The sequence below is a fragment of the Lepisosteus platostomus genome, chromosome 8 (assembly GCF_059453375.1).
Source record: "Lepisosteus platostomus isolate fLepPlt1 chromosome 8, fLepPlt1.hap1, whole genome shotgun sequence".
In the NCBI taxonomy this organism is placed as follows: domain Eukaryota; kingdom Metazoa; phylum Chordata; class Actinopteri; order Semionotiformes; family Lepisosteidae; genus Lepisosteus; species Lepisosteus platostomus.
In genome coordinates, this window is record NC_142618.1 from 49,591,966 (window position 1) to 49,610,679 (window position 18,714).

Here is an 18,714-nt window from a genome sequence, read left to right on the forward strand (position 1 = left end):
TTTATGTTTTTGAAAAAATAAAAGTTGAATACAAAACCTATACCGATCTGCAAAACTAAGTCTCCTTGACCTCTATAACCAGCATAATCCACGGCGACAACGTCAGAACAGCACGTACTGTACAAATAACATTGATAATAATCATGAAACAGTACAAACATGCAGTCCATATACTTTAGGGCGATAGCATTGTCAACAGTAGAATGGAAGGGGAAGGAAAGTTGTATCACGCAGTCAGGTGATTTAATTTTTAAAAAAGGCATCTTTTAATTTTAAATTGTATTATAGCGAAAGAAAGAAGAAGAATGTTTAATCAAATGCCAACGTTTTTGCAAAACTTGAAAGATCTGGCAAACACTACACACTGAGCTACTGCAAAACAGCAGTTCCCTTCCTCCACCAATGAGCAAGTCGCTCAGTGGGATCGGATCTTGCGTTATGAATATAGGCGGTGCCAGTGAAGTGGACCGACCGAAGCTACTGTATCCACTTCCGATATTCAGCCCAGCGCGTTAGCTATAACTTGCGTTTCACCGGTTCCTTTCTAGAACAGTGCCGCGCATTAGTCAACGGGTCTGTTTTAATTTCCTCTGCCGAGCCAAAACGGCCCAAACCGTGCGCGGCCCGACCCGACGCGCAGGCGAGTGTGGTCTGATGGCGTGTTGGGGGGCTTGTTCTGCGTGATTGGTGATCTCTCCGGGTCTGGCGATGCGACGCTGCCTGTGGGCGGCGCTGAGGATGGTGCCCTGCGAGGGTCCTGCTGCCGCGAAGCCGATCGACACGCTGCGGGTCTGGGAAAGCGGAGGAGCAGCGGGCGTGTTCGGTGGGCTGCCAGCTGTTGCCGTTAATTCCTTCTCGAGGTAATGAAGTATGAAAGTTTGAGCGTTCAGCACACAGGCAATTGTGCAATTCTGAGTCTAGCCACCTTCCTGAGCACTCGGTAAATCTTTTTTTTTCTCCTTGGACAATGCTGTAAGTACTGTTGTTTAAATCAATTTTCTTCTGGTGTACGCCAGTCGTGATTTTATTTTATGGTGCCTATGACAGTAACTCTGCGGTGACTGGGATGTGAATACATGTTTTCATTCGACCTGTTTTGATCATTACAAAGGTTATTTAAGATTTCCCCTTTCAATCTTGTATAGGTATCTCTGATCAGAAATAAGCATAGACGCAGCTGAATCCAGCTTTAGAAATGAAAGGTTGCACACAGCTTTCCTCGGCTCACGTTGTATATAAAATAAAACACGCCTTCAACATCATCAGGTCTGCGCGTTTAAGGATACGGTGAAGTTTTGAGCACTGTGTTCAGAAATGTGTAAGAAAAACGCCGTGTTTCCGTATTTTCAGAGGTTTTGGAGGATTGGGAATGCCGGAAATTAGCACAGATAACCTGGACGAGAAGCAGGTACAGCTTCTGTCCGAGATGTGCATCCTTATTGATGAAAACGACCGGAAGATTGGAGCGGATACCAAGAAAAACTGCCACCTCAACTCTAATATTGATAAAGGTATATTCTTTTTTTATTTAATCATTCTCAACCTTTTAATACGAACTGCTCGGCAAAAAAAACAAACGATTAAGTTAACACTTAAGGAGTTTCCTTATATATAGTTATAGTTGTTTGCTATCTGTGTGCGATTCTCGGTCACTGTCATCGTCACCACATTATTTCACATGCTAAACAGGTTGCAAGCGGTGCGCATTTAAAATCAGTATCACGCTTGTTATATATTGAATATACGCTCATCTAGTTACAGTACATATATGCATACTGAATACCTACGCCAAGTGATAATAAGCATTAACAGCAGAATCCAGAAGTTTCCTAATTCCAATTATTGGACACATTGTTGCAGTTAAATATAAACTATTTAGACCCCCCACCTGCTCTGTTACCATTTTCATTGTATAATGCAGAGGCACTGCATTATACACTCATGGAGCAATAATTGCATCTTTTTTTCCTGGATCTCACTGGGAACCCTTAAAGATAGAAAGGTCTCCAGTGGAAAATTTCCTCTTTAAACAAAGTGCTCATACGTTTAGGTGAACACTGGACCTTCTAACTACCCTTTGTAGCTGAAAATACGTTTCTATGCCTTGATGGCCTTAATAGATCTTCAAAGTCCCGAATATGTCAGTTATTGCTTAGTTACTGGAGTGTGAACTTAAGTGGTGTTTAGATGATGATGAACTTAAGGTAAGGTCAGGGAGCAAACATTATGAGAAAATTAAACCTTTAATTAAAAAATAAATTAAAAAGTTAGTCACGTTTACTTACTTGATGTTTTTTATTTCACTTAGGAGTTTAAGAAACAAAAGGTTTTCAGAAATACACATCATACATGAATTATTTTTTTCCCTAGGTCTTCTTCACAGAGCATTCAGTGTGTTCCTGTTCAACAGTGAGGAAAAGCTTCTGCTGCAGCAAAGATCTGATGCAAAGATCACTTTTCCAGGTGCCGTTTTCATTTAAATCCATGATTCTGATCTGTAGGTGCATCCAACTCAAGGGTGTAAGGAAAGAACAGTTGCTTACAAGGAATACCATAGAGTTGAATGTGTTTAAATACACTACCTTTTAACTCAATTTCCTTATATCTCTGAAGTAAAAGAAGGCTGTGCCTGGTCAATATTGGCATGAGATTCCTCTAAGAAAAGCCAGGTTGCTGGCTGTAAGTGTCATTCGTGGACTAGTAGGTGGCAACATTTCCAAAGCAGTGCCCCAGTATGCTACTGAAATATCCCTAAACAATATGGACATTACTCAATGTGTAGGGTAACAGATCTACCGGACAAATTCCCTAATACAAGAAATTGTATATGGCCAATTAAGTGATCTTATCTTAGGCAGTTCTGTGGTAATTGGCTTTAGATACTGCTTAAAACTAAAGTTTTCCGTAGCCTAAATGCCTATAACTTTGCAAAATATAAACGAAAGTAAGCACTTACTTAACATTTTAGAACCTTAAGATTTGGAGCGTTGTTTTTTTAACCCCTTTAGGAAAACTCTATAAAACTGAGGTTCTCAACTCTTGGAGATCTCCGTTTGTGTTTTTTTTTTTATCCAAGCGAGGTCTTAATCACCAGTACTAATTAGCTTTAATTGATCTGCTTGCTTGAATAGAGATATGGTTCCTCTGTTTCTGCACTCAGTCCATATTTGGAGAAGCACCTGCTTCATGCATCAGCATACGGAACCTAAAAGCAGCCCATCTTCCTCATTTTGTTTATACTCAATGTTTGACAATTTGGGTACAACTTTACAATCATATTTTGCCAGCAAAAAAAAAAGTCACTTGGTAGACCTGCGTTATGAGGCCGTTGTGTTATGTGCAGGCTGTTTCACAAACACGTGCTGCAGTCACCCTCTTCATACGCCTCGGGAACTGGAAGAGCAAGATGCTATTGGAGTCAGGCAGGCAGCACAGCGGAGGCTACAAGCTGAACTAGGAATCCCCATTGAGCAGGTAACAGTGATTCGAGAAGGTGGGCAGTTTAAAGTAGGTGATGACTCTACCATTTCTTTCTAGTTCATTGCTATTCACACGAGAATCACTGTAACGGTTCAAAATTTGCAAAAGAAAATGTGTATCTTAGAACGCCTGGATTTATGTGTCCTGACACATTGAGGGCATACTGGATGTCACATTGTGGACTTTGGAGGAATAATGGGTACTGTGGGCAAGCTGCTCATCTAATTGCACAGTGAGTGAACAATGGAATACTAGACCCAGTGAAAAGGTTCCCAGCCAGACACATTCTGTGTTAGTCTGGCCATCCTTGATGATCAGATTGTTGGGGTGTGTAAATCTGATCACCTCAACTTCAATGCCCACCATTTTTTAAATCTTGTAAAACGGTTTAATAATGTAGATGAAATGATGAATGAAATGTTTATTACAAAATCAAGGTAGGCTTTCAAGGTGGCTCAGCTGGTAAAGACATTCACCCAAATGCACACTGAGCTCTAGGATCCCAGCTGTGAGCCTGCATCAAGTTACTAGCTGACCGTAACCAGGATTGCCCAAGTGGTGGGGTGCAGTTGGTTAAATGCTGCAGGGGACAGGTTGTGTTAATTTGGTCAGGGATCTCACAGCAACACAGTGCAGCCTCCCAGGCATTTGCAAACATGCAGTGCTGTTGATGAGGGATGGACCTCTCCTCCAGTCAGCGCTGAACCTCCAGTATAGGGCTGTGTTACCCACAATGTGCTAAAAGAGAAATATCACAGTAGGAGTCTGGCTCCTCCTTATTCTCTCCTGTGTGCGGTCACAGGGTTTAGAGTTGCAATCTGATGCATGAAACACATTCAGCTGGCAATTTTAAATCAGGTGGATGTAACAAAAATAAGAGAACTCGGCATATTAAATTGACTTTCAGAAAATTAACTAGTTTTGGTATAGATACATATGTAAAAAGTGCCTTGTGTTTAGAATGCCGGCCTCACACTACAGGACTTTTCCTACAATTTTTAGTCATAACCTTCACTTACATAATTGTAAGAAAATCACAGCAAGTTGTAGAAAGTTGCAGAGCGCGCCCATTACCGTCAGTTGTGTAGTATGGCACCCCAAATGACTCAGTCATAGCGCTCTTAACAGCCCCTACAACTCTTACGACAATCAGACTGTGCCCATTATATTACACGTTATAGCGCAATACTATTTTTTTTTTACAATATTTCTTATAAAGGTGTTTTATTTTTGTAAATTTGTTCTATAAAGAAGAATTATTTTTGAATTTGTTTCTTTGTGGAAAAGAAGGCCTGTGTTACATTTTTCAAGATGTTTACGTGCTTGTTCTCCATGTTTAATTTCGTGTGGTGCTCCTCTTCATATTCCGGTGTGTTTCACATTGATTGACTGCCAGAATGAGGCAACCTCGCAGTACTATCGTGGCGCAATCCAAGATTTGAAACCGTGATGAAAAGTCATGAGGGAATCCTGTAATATATAATTCGACACCCTCTAGGACAGAAAAGGCAGCGAGATTCAGCAACTGCAGTCGTTAAATTTGACATGCTCTCTGACTAGAAGTCGTGTTAAGTCCTTTTGTGTGACACTGACATAAAGCACGCTTCATCTTGAAGGATACAAAGCTGTTTCATAAGTCAAATAATATATAATCTGTTCAGTTCAAATGTGAAAAGTCAGAAACATCTTGGACACCTGGTTTAGAATCTTACTTTTTTTTTGTAAAGCACCATGGTATCTTAAATGCCAGAGGATGTTAGGGCCAAGTTTTCATCTCTGAGATGGCACTAGTGGATGCCTTCCATCCACGTTTTGACAACTAGTACTGTTTTCACTTCTGAGATCGTAAAGTAACCATGAGAGAACAAATAGGTCTATTACAAATAACACTTTACTAAATGATTTCATGATAGATTTTAATTTTGGCAGGTACCACCTGAAGAAATGACCTATCTGACCAGGATCCATTACAAGGCCCAGTCTGATGGAATCTGGGGAGAGCATGAGATCGACTACATTTTGTTTATGCAGAAGGATGTGGAGCTCAGCCCTGATCCCAATGAAATCAAAAGTCACTGCTATGTAACTAAGGAGGAGTTGAGAGATATGCTGAAGAAGGCAAAGAACAGCGAGCTGAAGATCACCCCCTGGTTCAGTCTTATTGCAGAGACATTTCTGTTTGAGTGGTGGGACAACTTACACAAATTAAAGCAGTTCATGGATCATGACAAAATTCATAGGTTGTAAAATGAAAGAGCACCAGTGTTTCTTATTGTACAGAACCTGCCTTTGCACATATGACTTTTTGTAGAAGTAGAGTACAGAAAATAAAAGTTCTAGAAAAATGCACGCATTTCTAATACTGGTTTGATCATTTTATGTATACCTGAGCCACTGAGTACTTCTCTTCCTACTGCAGTGTTGCTTACTATGCGAATTTCTTCTTTGATAAGATGTTATTTACGCATTGTTAGGTAAAAAGTTTAGAAGCTGTTTCTTAAAATGCTGTATTCCTTTAAACGAGGGAAGCTACATTTCAGTGTAGGCTTCTGAATGGAATTCATTACAGGGAAAAAGTTACCAAGTTAATTTTATTAAATTAAGTGTGTAATACAAGTGCTGTATTATCTCTCTGTTAAGGTGATTGCTTTGCTTTAATTAGAGCTCATAAATGTCTTGGATAAATTTACAGTACTCTACATGACCTACAAGGTAGTGTCTCTCCACAACTAGGTAAAGGACAACAAACACTAATTCTCTGATTTACCATAAATATTTTATTTGCAAAGTGGGTAATAACTCAGCCTCACCTCATACATGAATAAGTTTAATATTCTATCAATTTAATAACATAAGATGATTAATAACCCCCATTTACAAGTATAAATGGAGTACAGTAGCTAAATATTAAAATAATGGTAAATTATAGCTACCATAAGTGTATGGTAAATTCCTGAAGTCTATACTATAAAAATGTAGAGCTGTCCAAATGCGGGCCATTTTATTAAGTTAGTGGCTTAAAGTAGACACCAGGACCACCAGATGAAATAGTAGACATAAAGATATAGGGACATTTTTTAAAGACGCACCTTCTGCATTAGAAACACATTGACAAATGGCACACATTTATTTGTCAATTCCCAAGCAACTCTGGATGTTACTCAACTAACAGTGGAAAGATCAGTCTTTTCATTTGGTTCTTTCCTGTCTGCTTTTAGGTGGTTTGCACTCATTTCTCCATTAGCTGATCTGGAAAAAGTTTTGAAGTTGAACTTGCTACGACATGCATAGCTCAGCTCAGACAGAGTATCCTTTTTTACAGTATATTGTTTAAAAGTATTTCCCCCTACGATTATGTAGATCATTCTCAATCTGACAAACAGATTCAATGCAGGACAAGAGTCTTAACTTTAAATTTTACTGAAGGAAAAAAAAGCAACCAAACATACAAAACTTCAGTGATGCCTTTTCACAAAAAAACAGCCTGATGGTAGAGATTAATTGACACCTCTGCTGCAGAAGACCCTCCTTATCTGCGGTCAGTGGTGCCTGATTTTCTCTTGCCTGCCAGAAGGTGTTTAGGTTTGAGGTCAAACACATGTCTATCAGACTCCCCTTTCTTGCCCATGCGATTCATCTCTTTCTGTGAGTTCTTCATTAACATCTTGGCTTTCTTTAACATCTGAAAAAAAAATGGTTACTTTCAATACTAGCACACAGACGAAGCAAGGCTCAAGAACCGAGGACAGCTGCTTTTCGCTGGGGCTTTCAAATAGCCTTTACTGACTAAAATAAAAAAATAAAATGTAAATTTAATCTGCCAATTTCACACTCCTTGCACTAAAAACATGATTATTATGAAAATCCAATTCAGCATGTCAGAACTTGCCATTTTCATAACTGACATTATTCACAATCTCAATTAAAGATTGCTGCATATCTCAAAGTGCCTTGCCTTTTATGTATTCTGAGCACTTCCAATAAAAGGAAAAGTTTTCTAGTACAAATTAAAATTCTCCTTTCACGTTCATTCATCTACAGAAAACTCAGAATGACCACAACCCTTTCTAATTCCTCATGTAGTACATGCTTTTACATTTCCAAAGTTAATTTAACATCTTATCACACTAATTTTAGACAGGAACTAAAGCTTTCCTTATGAACTGGTGTGTCAAAACAGGCACCGAAGACGTACCTTGGCATCACGAACACCTGAAACATCCCTTGGAGGACGAGAGGCACTCTGACTACGGGTTCGAGATGCAGGGGCCTCAGATGCCTCCCGTTTGCGTTTCCTAGCAACACTTCTAGATCTTCGGCCCTGGATAGCGTAGTGACTCTGGAAGAAGTTTGAAAAGAAATTACCACAGCTTTCCATTTTCATTCAGAAAAATGTTTATACTAATTTTCCTTAAAATTATATTAATAACATGACTCATACGTTGTAAGTTAAATACAGGTATGAGCAGGACAATGTTGGAGAGATTTAGATGGGCTTTGAGCCCTTGTATTCTTTTTAAAAATGAAAAAAGTCACTTGTCAGAAAAACTCAAAAGAGACTGTTGTTGAGAAATGTGAACCACTGCAACTAACTACATTACTTCTCAATCTCATTGGAACAGCCAAAGACCAACTGAGGACACTATGTGCAAAATTACTTACATTATCTTTATCAGTCATGTCCAGACCAAGATTTCCCATCTCCTTTTCAAGGGTTTTTCTTTCAACCTGGCATAAAAAGAACAAAACACATTGTTGAGGAACTATTATTGAAAACTACAAGGCATCACTTCCAGTCTAATGATACAACTATGTAAGCAGCCATATCACCCTGCAACTCACAACTGGCAACCCACTGAAGCTAAGCAGGTGTGAGCCTGGTCAGTACCTGGATGGGAGATCTCCTGGGAAAAACTAAGGTTGCTGCTGGAAGAGGTGTTAGTGGGGCCAGCAGGGGGCGTTCACCCTGTGGTCCATGTGGGTCCTAATGCCCCAGTATAGTGACAGGGACAATATACTGTAAACAGGCGCCGTCCTTCAGATGAGACGTAAAACCGAGGTCCTGACTCTCTGTAGTCATTAAAAATCCCAGGGCATTTCTCGAAAAGAGTAGGGGTGTAACCCCGGCGTCCTGGCCAAATTTCCCATTGGCCCTTATCAATCACGGCCTCCTAATAATCCCCCTCTATGAATTGGCTACTTTACTCTGCTCTCCTCCCCACTGATAGCTGATGTGTGGTGAGCGTTCTGGCGCACTATGGCTGCCGTCGCATCATCCAGGTGGATGCTGCACATTGGTGGTGGTGGAGGGGAGTCCCCATTACCTGTAAAGCGCTTTGAGTGGAGTGTCCAGAAAAGCGCTATATAAGTGTAAGCAATTATTATTATTATTATTACAACTAAGTAAAAGGAAAGTCACTGCAGAAGCCACCTGATGAAGTGGCAGACAATCGGCACTGTCAAGGTGCCTAGACAGTAGAGGAAGCAAAAAGACAGCAGGTTCTTTATTTTCACCATTTTTGTGGTTCTGGGCATGCGTGGCCCATGTACATCCTTCTCTCTCGACTCCAGGATTTTCAATTTCTTCTTCTCTTTGATTTGTTTGGCCAGCTGACGGATCTCCTGCATCTCCTCATCTTCGCTTTCTTCATCCGAGTCGTATTCTCCTGCCTTCTCTCTCAGTTCCTCTTCCTTTTCCAGCTCCTCCAGGTTCTGCACGGTGGTGAAAGCAAGAGAAAAAGCCGATACAAAATGAAGTGGCAGCCAAGCACTTGGGAAACTCCATTTTCCTTACTGCACCAAAGAAAAGCTCTAGTTTAAAAGCCATCAAAGCTACACTCACCTTCATGATCTCAGGATCAATGTAATCTGTTATATTGTGGCCTTCCCATATTTCTGGGACCTTATCGTTCTTCTCATTTGCATTCATCAGGTCCCAGTATTCTAAAAATATGTCAATAGCAGCCATTAGTAATATTACACACAAAGCTCTGTCCACGGTAATTTGTGTAATTTTCCCAAAATGTAATTTCATGGTAAAAATATACGCAATATCATTGTTTTCAGAAGTTCGAGAAGGTAGCTGCAGATGAACACCTTGTAATGCCTGACATTATTTATCTGCCAGTTTCCCTCTCTCTCTCACACCTGAAGAAGGCTCCACAGATGAACCGTTTTGTCCATTTTCTTTTCCTTTCAGCATGGAATAAACCTCTACCTGTTCCTTATCCTTCTTTTGTACAACTGTGTGTACTGAGTTGCTAGATAGATATCCCATGATAGTTCCACTCTGAGATTCCTGTTTAATTAAAACAGTCTTATCTCTGAAGCTGAGATAATTGATGGTCTCTGACATGTTTTATATTTTTTAAGATCCAAGGGAAATAAGTAAAATATAGAAATTTTCAATGTATGATTTTATATCCTACAGTATGTCCAAGTCACCATTTACCAGCCCCTCTTCTTATGTTTTTCCATTGGCTAGCCATTTGATCTTTAAAACTTAATATCACTTATGGAGCAAGTACTTAAATGGAATATGTGGAATTTAAAACATTTAAGGGGCATTTCACAGTGGACCAGTGCACATTAAAACCTAACAGCATTGAACAGAACACATTTCCTATGTGCAGATCCTCTCGTTTTCATCATGCTCAGAATATAATGGTTTAAAGTACAATATTTTAATTTTAATGTACCTAACTGTGATACAGCAGACCCACAATGACAATGCATCTGACCAGGCCAGGATAACAGGACTAAATACTCTGTACATAGAGTTGAGGGCTCCTACTTTTTACTCCCACACAACTACTTGCTTTTAAGCATTTGAGGTTTTAACAATCAAATTAATGTGGTTTATTAATATTAAAATCAATTAATGGGTAAGAATGCCAGTGAATACAAAAGGGAAACTAACCCTGAGTGTCTCCAGGCTGTTCTTACACTCTCATTTACATAGAGAGTAAAGCATGTTTCTTTAAAAATGTGTTCATCAGTCACCTGATTGAATTAGGACAACTTTACAAGCTGAAAAAATTGTGATAAGCTGAAAAAAAATCTAATCAACCAGACTTAAATTCTCTCTACATTACATTTCACTATTTAGCATAAGAGCTGCAGCTGGACTATGCATACTGGAGAGAGTAACCCTGACTTTCCACATTTAAAGAAAGATAGAGCTCTATTATAACAGCTTTGGAAACTCATTTTGAATTATGCATATGTAAAACATAATATGACAAAACAAATGCGATTATTACTTTGACGTGGTTTTGTAACCCATAAAGATAAGGTGGGTTTCAAAATAAAAATACATGCATAAATTCTAATGCAAGGAGCACTGCAAGGCTTTGTTCTCAATTACACTTTGATGAACAGCTGCAAAAATATTTTGATATAAGGAACTAAAAGCAATTTAGCAACACTTACTCTGCAGGTCCAGGACGTAATCATCACCAAGTTCCATCTCGAGATCTCTCTCCTATTAAAACAAAGCCAAATTTATGCATCATATTCCCAGAGAAGGACTTCATGCATTTTACATTACATCCTTCTGGAGAATTAAGAATTCCTTGGAATGCTAGCAAACGTTTAATTCATTTTTCCATTTCATCTAAAATACCCACTGAAATATTATAACACCTCATAACGACTCTGAAGAAAACTAATTCCAAAAGTCAATGGAAAGCAACTTCTGTAAGCCTCTAATAGGCATATTTTAACCCATCAGAATCACCAGTTTTCCCAGATGGGCCCCTTTCCCAAGAAATCATGCACAACATGTACATCAATTTAATGTAATCAATTCATACCTCTGGTTCTTCATATTCTTGTAAGTAAAAACTCAATACTTGTAAAGCCCAAAGTAAATTAATGGTGTCTGTTTTATTGGTTTCCCTGCTACTTCCACACTTAGTTATTGTAATAACATAAATATGTCTCGCTCCATCACGTCCAGCAGCCAAACGGAACACGCACAGAATAAAGAATGCAGGGCAATACAGCTCTGCCACAGCCTGGCAAATTACGGGACATAAATTCCAGAGTACACATGGGCTATCCTCAATAGATCCCTGGGAAAACATCCTGTGACAACTAGCAACAGATCATGTGCTGGGAAAGGACAGCAATCCTGTACGTCGGGATTGTTGTTTTGTTCTCTAAATATCGGAGCAGCAATTCGTCTCCGATTTTCCCAATGAAATGTCTAGTAACAGAATAAACAGGCTCTCGAGCAAGGCATGGAGAGCTATCTACTGTCACCTGGCCACATGTACTTCTCATATATCAAATTTGCATTTTTCTGCTTCAATCAGTAATGGACAGTAAGAACTAATTTATTTAGAAATTCTGCACAGCGCATTCCATGTACAATACATGCTACAATGCGTAGTGTATACATTCTGAATTATAAGGACACTTACCAGTTTGCGTTTAGGTACATCAACATCCATTGCTTTCCTGCGAAGTACAGCCCCTTCAGGTATGAAAGGTGGTCTTTCCTGTAATTTAAATGGTACAAACTGAAATGACAGTACAGGACACTACTTTTTCAGAAACTGCCTACTTTTTCAGAAACATTGAAATCTGTGAAACAGCACTATTCTCAGTGCTACTGCAAACATGTCGAATTTTTCAACTTGACCAATTCTACAATTAAAATGAGAAACTGAGCAGTTCATCCTTATATCGTACCTTTTCGTCTCGTTTAGCAGGCACAGCTAAATGCAGTCTGTTCAGCACATCATGTACTTTCTTTCCCTTCATCTTTGCATCAACACGATGGGCAAGCAATTTATCACACGCCTGAAATGGACAATACAACAGAACAATAAAAAAATGAATCTTCTGCCCTCTAACAGATGGTTTATTTGAACTGTAAATGTTCACATCCTGACCATGGAGCACAAAAGAAGTATTAAGTCTTACCTCTGTTTTTACTTTAATAACCCCTTCTTCTGTTAAGGTGCTGGTTTCAATGACAGCGATATCCTCTGCCATAATGTCAGCAAAGATTTTCTGTAAGGATACAAAATCCATTCATAAGAAATATCCTAACTAAAACCTAAGATCTAAAGGTTTCAAATATATATTTTCAATTTTGCTCTGTAGAATTACTATATAATTTAATTCTCTTTCATTTTTATAATTTTCATAATTTTTTAAACAATTCACAAAGAGCTAATCTAAAATCATTTAAAACTAAAACAGTTCTGCGACATCAAACTTTGAGCTATCAAGTAAGTGGACTATGTTACCAAATTAGAGAATTTCCTAAGGACTAATTCACCTGAAAAACCATGTTATCCAAAGCAAAAGTAAGTGGAGAAATGAGCGACGCTGAAGCAAATGGAGATATAATAGGTAATTTGGAGATATTTGGGCTTTTTATGATCAGACATAAAACAGAGCACTTTAAACTTTGCAGTCTGTCTGAGCCATCTTCTATGTGTGTTTTATCACACTGCAGTATTTATTTTTCTATTAAGATATTTATTTTGTAAATTTTACTCATGCATATTTTGACATAAAAAAGACTTGAATACTCTCTACCTCAGATTTGTTTAATGTTTCTGCTGTTTGGCAAGTGTTTGTTTTGTTCTTAAAATAAAGAGTTGTTTAATTTACCAATTAACTTTTACTCAGGAGAAAAAAATCTGCCTAATAATGATTTTACATTTATCGTGATAATTATCGATATCGACTGATATGAAAATTGTGATAATCGTGATAATGTTTTTGGCCATATCGCCTAGCCCTACGTACAAGTCAGACTTGACATCCATCCATCTTCTAACCATTTTATCCAGCAAGCAACGGGTGCAAGGCAGGATACACCCTGGACAGAACACCAGTCCATCACAAGCCACATTCAGACACGGACGGGCGCACTCACGCCAGGGCCAATTTTCCCAGAAGTCAATCAACCTACCAGTATGATTTTGGACTGTAGGAGGAAACAGGAGTACCTGGATGAAACCCCCCAAAAAAACTCCCTCGTCAATGTCAACGCTTCAAAGCGAGTTCGGAAAACACACCTGGTTTTCCTCGGAGAGTTCACCGATCCTCTTCACATCACACTTGTTGGCCACAATAATCAAAGGCTAGAAATCGGGGGGGAAAAAAACGAAACAATTTACAACATCAGTCCCTTTTAAAAATCACTCTCTCGGTGGAAACCCCACTTCGTTGCTGACCTTGTTTGCAAAAAGAGGCCTAATGTTCCTGAAAAGCTCCAGCTGCTGCTCCAGCGTGTGTCCACACTGTTCGGAGATGTCCATCACGTACAGGACTGCGGCTCGCAGGTGAGCCAGGGCTGTGATGGCCTGCATCTCGATGGTGTTCCTCTCTTCCAGGGGGTGGTCCAGGATTCCTGGAGTATCAACCACCTACAAGAAGACGACACCAGGACAAGTCACGTCTTCTGATGCCATCAAAAGGCTCGCTCAAACCAGCAGAAGCCGTGGTGATTTACCACATACCAACACATGACACCCCCCCCAATCGAGTTTCAGGGTGTCTACCCATTGATACTTCAATCATGTACAGTTCTCTGAAAATCTGTCTTTTCCAATTGTTACAAGAAGGGGAAAATAGTAAAGAAAGATGAAGAATATTTTCACTAAGCAGCTGTGATCTGATGAAGATGTTTAGAGCTACCTGCTGTGGAAAGCTTTTTTCCCCATACAATTAAGGGAAATTGGCAATTTATCTTTGTTAAAAAGCAATCTTGATACTTAAAAACACTTTGGTTAAAGTATTTCTAGTAAGAAATTACCAGTATGAGTAATTCTGTGCGAAAGGTATGTATAACGTTATAAAATTAACAGCCTCAACACATGGGTAACGCACCTGACAATTCTTGAGGACAAAGGTGTCGATACAAACCTATCCGGCCACATGCATGAAAACTGATGCCCACAAACTTATACATAAGGCTAACACTGATAAATTATGCTTTAAGTAATCCTAAATCATTAAAGTATTTTGGAGTGCACATTTTAGTTTTCACACTAACATATATATATATGTATTTATATAAAAAAGAACAGAGTTTATTCACTTCCCTACTATAAAAGAATCTGGGAAAGCTCAATACAACATCATGTGAAATGTGGGGGCACAGGGTGAGAAACAGTTCAGAAGATCCAGGATATGAATTGCCTAAGATTTAAGGAAAGCAATGAGCCACAAGTTTCACAACTGGCATGTGGTACTTCTAACTTAAGCTCTTCAAACTTTTCAACAGGGTTTTTAACTTGCTCTGTACCTGTGTGTAACGAAAACACATCTCAAAACTTACCATCCCCCATAAACAAGTTTTCATCAGAGATCTCAGAAGCACCCTTACCTGCCAGCGCAAGTACTTGTAATCCATGTGACCAACAAACAGAGACTTTGTGGTAAATGCATATGGTTGCACTTCAACATCTGCTCTGGTGACCTGTAAAACATTAAACAGGTATCTTAAGCCATCAACAAACACCATACATGTACAATAAGACCAACAGTTGCATCTCCCACCCAATGAAATTAATTGCTCTTAATATTTTACTAGCTAAATGTTTGGCTGACATTTTTTTTTACTTTTTAATACTTATGGCACGCAGGCAAAATATATTGAGTTACATGTCTGTAGACAAACTCTACTTAAGACATTTACCAAACATTTTACTAAGTGTTTAGCTGGGATTTCAGAATATACAGAGATGTAGGGTCTCTGATGTAACTGAAGTGAAGTGAATGTTCCACACAAGCTACTATGACACAGTTTTCAATCACACTTGGAAAACAGGCAGGGGCACTGTGTTTTGAGAATTCTGTGATGTTAGTAATATAGTGAAATATAATGGTTCAAAGATGTGCAGCACATTGTATACTAAAAACTCTTAAAATATTAAAAGAAAATAGATGTCTGAAGCTTTAAGAATTGAAGCAATAGAACAAGACCATGCATTTCAATTAATTTACTAATTAAGGGAGACGTGGCACTCATGTCTCTAAATGAAAGAAGCAAATGTCTATAATATTCACCTTGTTAATGAAGCTCGACTTCCCAACATTTGGATATCCACAGAGTAAAAGAGTCCTGGTGTTCGGATCAATGGTTGGTAAACGGGAAAGATGCTGACGCACTGCAAGACAAATTACATTCAGAAACACGCATGAGCACAATATAATTATAAATCTAATTGTGGTGTTCAGGAAAAAAGGATTGCTTGAACCAAATTAAAAGCCCTGAAGATGTAAAACTAATGAATCGTTAAATACAATATGCTCTATTATTTCTAGCAATATTAATATTTCACTTTTAGCACACGACAGCACAACTATGTTTCATACAAAGGCGCCAACAATACTCCCCAGTAGATTTTAGACAGAGCTTTTCTGTCATTAGGTGATTTTGTTATAAACAGTCACAGCTGCTGATGCCTCATCATGCTGCACACAACTTTGCATTTTGATAATACATTTCTTTGTACACAACCTTCAAAACCAGTGTACCTGAGAAGCATTAGATCTGTAACTGAAAACGCAGAAATAATTTTAAAGGTTCATAGAAAGTAAAGTGTGGAAATACCAAAAATAAAAGGCCAGGCCATTTGTTTGGGCAAGTGGAATCAAAACTGGCACATAATGACTCTGTCACTCAATTCTAACTGCGCTGGATAATTTGATGGATAATCTGAAAAGCTTTACCTTGCTCCAAGTATTCCAAGCTTTGTTTCTGTCGCTTCAAGATAGTACACATTCGTCCAAGAGCAGCCCGTTTAAGCTGCTTGCAGCGATAAAGAGAATCCCCATACTTCATAAGACGGACATAGTCTTTGGCAACACTAAGACAAACAACAGAAACTGATATAATTGTTTTCTCGATACATACATGTGAGTTTTTATACATTTCTAAATATCAGTTTATCTTTTAATGTATAAAAATGTATGCTGAATAAAGGTCCCCAAATAAGGAAGACAACATATCATAAAAAAAACAAACATTAGAGTCTTAATATCAAAATTCACCTATTGTCCTGATGCACAGATGTTAACAAAAAGAGAAACTGATGTTGGAAGCAAGACAGAAATAAAAGCCAGAAAGAGAAACTCATGCTGCAACACTATGTCTTAAAATAATAACTTTTCGGAATGAATGTAATTCTCAAAGAGGAAAATATGCTGTTTAATATTATACAAAAACGAACATCCAGGTTAGCATGTTAGACACACACCTGCAGGATTTTGAAGAAACTAAGATAGAAAATAAGATTTTCTTCATTTTAAATCTATTAATATTTTATGTTTTTCCACAGAAAGTGGAATCATACAGAGGACCCAAGATCTGAACTAAATATCCCACTGCCACAAAAAGTACTATCAACAGCCTTAAGAAGATTCCTAATCAAAGTACATGGTTTCTTACTTGTCAATGAGATTCTTAGCTATGTTAATCTGTCCCAAAGCCAGCTTGTAATGATCTTTGTCGTACAAAACATTCATCAAGTCGGCATAAAAAGGATGGATATCCTAAAGCCAAGAAAGACAACAGTTAAAAGCATTTCAATGCAATTGCAGTCAAGATAATGTGTTATATCATTATGTTAGATTATATGCATAAAGGTACTTAAATTTCTCCTTATGTAATCCTTCAATTTAAGGCAAAAAGCAGTTTAAAACTTTAAATCAAGTGAAAACAAAATAAGTCGTACATTCATGTTAGACATGTTTAGCACTTAATAAACATAACTTACACCATTAGCTATTGAATGTATAGAAATAAGACTTACATCCAGTTTGGGAAAATCAGTCAGGATCTGGGAGAGTCTGTCATGGTAGTTCTGCTGGGTGAATTTCACTTTTCTCATGTAAAAATGACGAATACGATGGATCTGATAGTGCTTATGGATAACCGTAGGAGTCTTCCTTTGTGTTTTTGACAATGTGATATCTATGAAGTCCTAAAGAAAAGATTTAGTGATTAGCGTTACTCTGCTTGCTCCGATTTTACAAAACAAAATACAGAGAAAAATGGTCAGACATTGGTCCAGTACAAGGCAAATATCACCCATACATTAGACACCGTGCAACAAAAAAAAACACAAGGAATAAGCATTTAATCGTAAAATCAAAATGTTCACAAGGTGATACTTGTCCGCGAACCCCACATTTACGCTTGTCAATCTCAACAATAACTTTATCATCGCCATGTACATAAAAATAACTTGTCAAACCAAGAAAGGTGGTTAACCATAAAATTCTGAAGCAGTTATTCGGTATCGATTAATTCGGTATCGATATCGGCTCCTCATCTTGCGCTATTTAAATACTTTCAGGAGACACGTGTCCTTGCTCACAGGCTGAGAACACTGAGCCCGATCGTGTTAAACAGATTGGTTTCTCTTTTTCAGACCGCCTCCTAACCTACAGCCCTACCGCTAGACTTATCCAAATCAGAATGATGCTGTATGAAACAGGTCCGTTAACTACCTTTGCGGTGGGAACCACCATAATCTTCTTAAAGTTGTAGAGAGCCATCTTTCCACACCACGAAGCACACTTCTCCTCCAGAGGATGCCGCGTGAGGCTACCCGGAAGACTCGCCCAGTGATGTCAACAACTCTGCCTGAGCAAGAGGGTGTCCTTCACCGAAAATGCAGGCAACTGTTTCTCCACACTGCCATCTCTAGTCGAGATTTATATTTGCAGCGTTAGCAGTCTGTGGGTTTTATCAACAAAATAAAATATCTTTTTCTTAAGGTATTTTTTTAATCTTCAGAGTATGCTCATGAAAATATCAGAAATAAGGCTGAATACTGTCTATCTTGACATCTTTGACTGCAAGGCATCCTAACAGACTGTTCAAAAAATAAAATTATTATTTCAAAGGGAGGTGTCTCGTTGGTGAAGGGATTGTTTTACGGATATTTTTATAAACAGCCACAATTAAACCGATGACGTTAAAAGAGACAACAGCATTTCAGCATTTGAACTTAGCTTTTCAGGTTTTCTAAACGTTTACATAGCAAATGTGTCAGTGAGAGATGATTTCACGCATTTCTGGAGAACTTTCTTTTGCAGTGTTAAATTCTGTTCTTAAAGATCAATTTCATTTTTGAAAATCAATAAGGCTATTTTTTTCTCTATTAGCTATGTTTCAGTATTGTCTGAGGTACATACCATTTATTTCGACTGGACATGTAGATGTACTGACCAGGAAAGGATGTAATGCAGACTTGC

At 38.4% G+C, this 18,714-nt stretch overlaps 2 protein-coding genes across 4 annotated transcripts; one reads left to right on the plus strand and one right to left on the minus strand.

The window, feature by feature from the left end:
- The first annotated feature begins 453 nt into the window (after positions 1-453).
- Positions 454-5,829, plus strand: idi1 (isopentenyl-diphosphate delta isomerase 1). Of its 3 annotated transcripts, none has more exons than XM_088643788.1 (5): positions 454-860; positions 1,351-1,511; positions 2,371-2,463; positions 3,344-3,474; positions 5,410-5,829. In XM_088643788.1, exons 1-5 carry the CDS (start codon positions 709-711, stop codon positions 5,725-5,727), a joined length of 855 nt encoding a protein of 284 aa, XP_088499914.1. In that variant the 5' UTR covers positions 454-708; the 3' UTR covers positions 5,728-5,829. The 3 variants fall into 3 exon arrangements, with proteins under 3 accessions (XP_088499914.1, XP_088499915.1, XP_088499916.1); XM_088643789.1 differs by having other exon boundaries at positions 800-940; XM_088643790.1 differs by having other exon boundaries at positions 835-972.
- A 405-nt stretch (positions 5,830-6,234) lies between these two features.
- Positions 6,235-18,111, minus strand: gtpbp4 (GTP binding protein 4). Its single transcript, XM_088643787.1, has 17 exons — positions 17,965-18,111; positions 17,265-17,435; positions 16,901-17,004; positions 16,183-16,319; positions 15,517-15,617; positions 14,834-14,926; positions 13,680-13,871; positions 13,521-13,586; positions 12,412-12,501; positions 12,178-12,288; positions 11,907-11,984; positions 10,912-10,963; positions 9,323-9,423; positions 8,995-9,192; positions 8,143-8,208; positions 7,676-7,819; positions 6,235-7,162 (listed from the first exon to the last, which is right to left on the minus strand). Exons 1-17 carry the CDS (start codon positions 18,010-18,012, stop codon positions 7,010-7,012), a joined length of 1,905 nt encoding a protein of 634 aa, XP_088499913.1. The 5' UTR covers positions 18,013-18,111; the 3' UTR covers positions 6,235-7,009.
- Positions 18,112-18,714: the final 603 nt, after the last annotated feature.

Excerpts from the sequence above, each read along its gene's own strand:
- idi1 (XM_088643788.1), top strand. The coding sequence starts at position 709 with ATGCGACGCTGCCTGTGGGCGGCGCTGAGGATGGTGCCCTGCGAGGGT. Across the intron at positions 1,512-2,370 it reads CAACTCTAATATTGATAAAG|GTCTTCTTCACAGAGCATTC; the intron begins GTATATTCTTTT and ends TTTTTTCCCTAG. Across the intron at positions 2,464-3,343 it reads TGCAAAGATCACTTTTCCAG|GCTGTTTCACAAACACGTGC; the intron begins GTGCCGTTTTCA and ends TGTTATGTGCAG.
- gtpbp4 (XM_088643787.1), bottom strand. The coding sequence starts at position 18,012 with ATGGCTCTCTACAACTTTAAGAAGATTATGGTGGTTCCCACCGCAAAG. Across the intron at positions 17,005-17,264 it reads CTGATTTTCCCAAACTGGAT|GATATCCATCCTTTTTATGC; the intron begins GTAAGTCTTATT and ends TCTTGGCTTTAG. Across the intron at positions 7,163-7,675 it reads CAGGTGTTCGTGATGCCAAG|ATGTTAAAGAAAGCCAAGAT; the intron begins GTACGTCTTCGG and ends TTTTTTTTTCAG.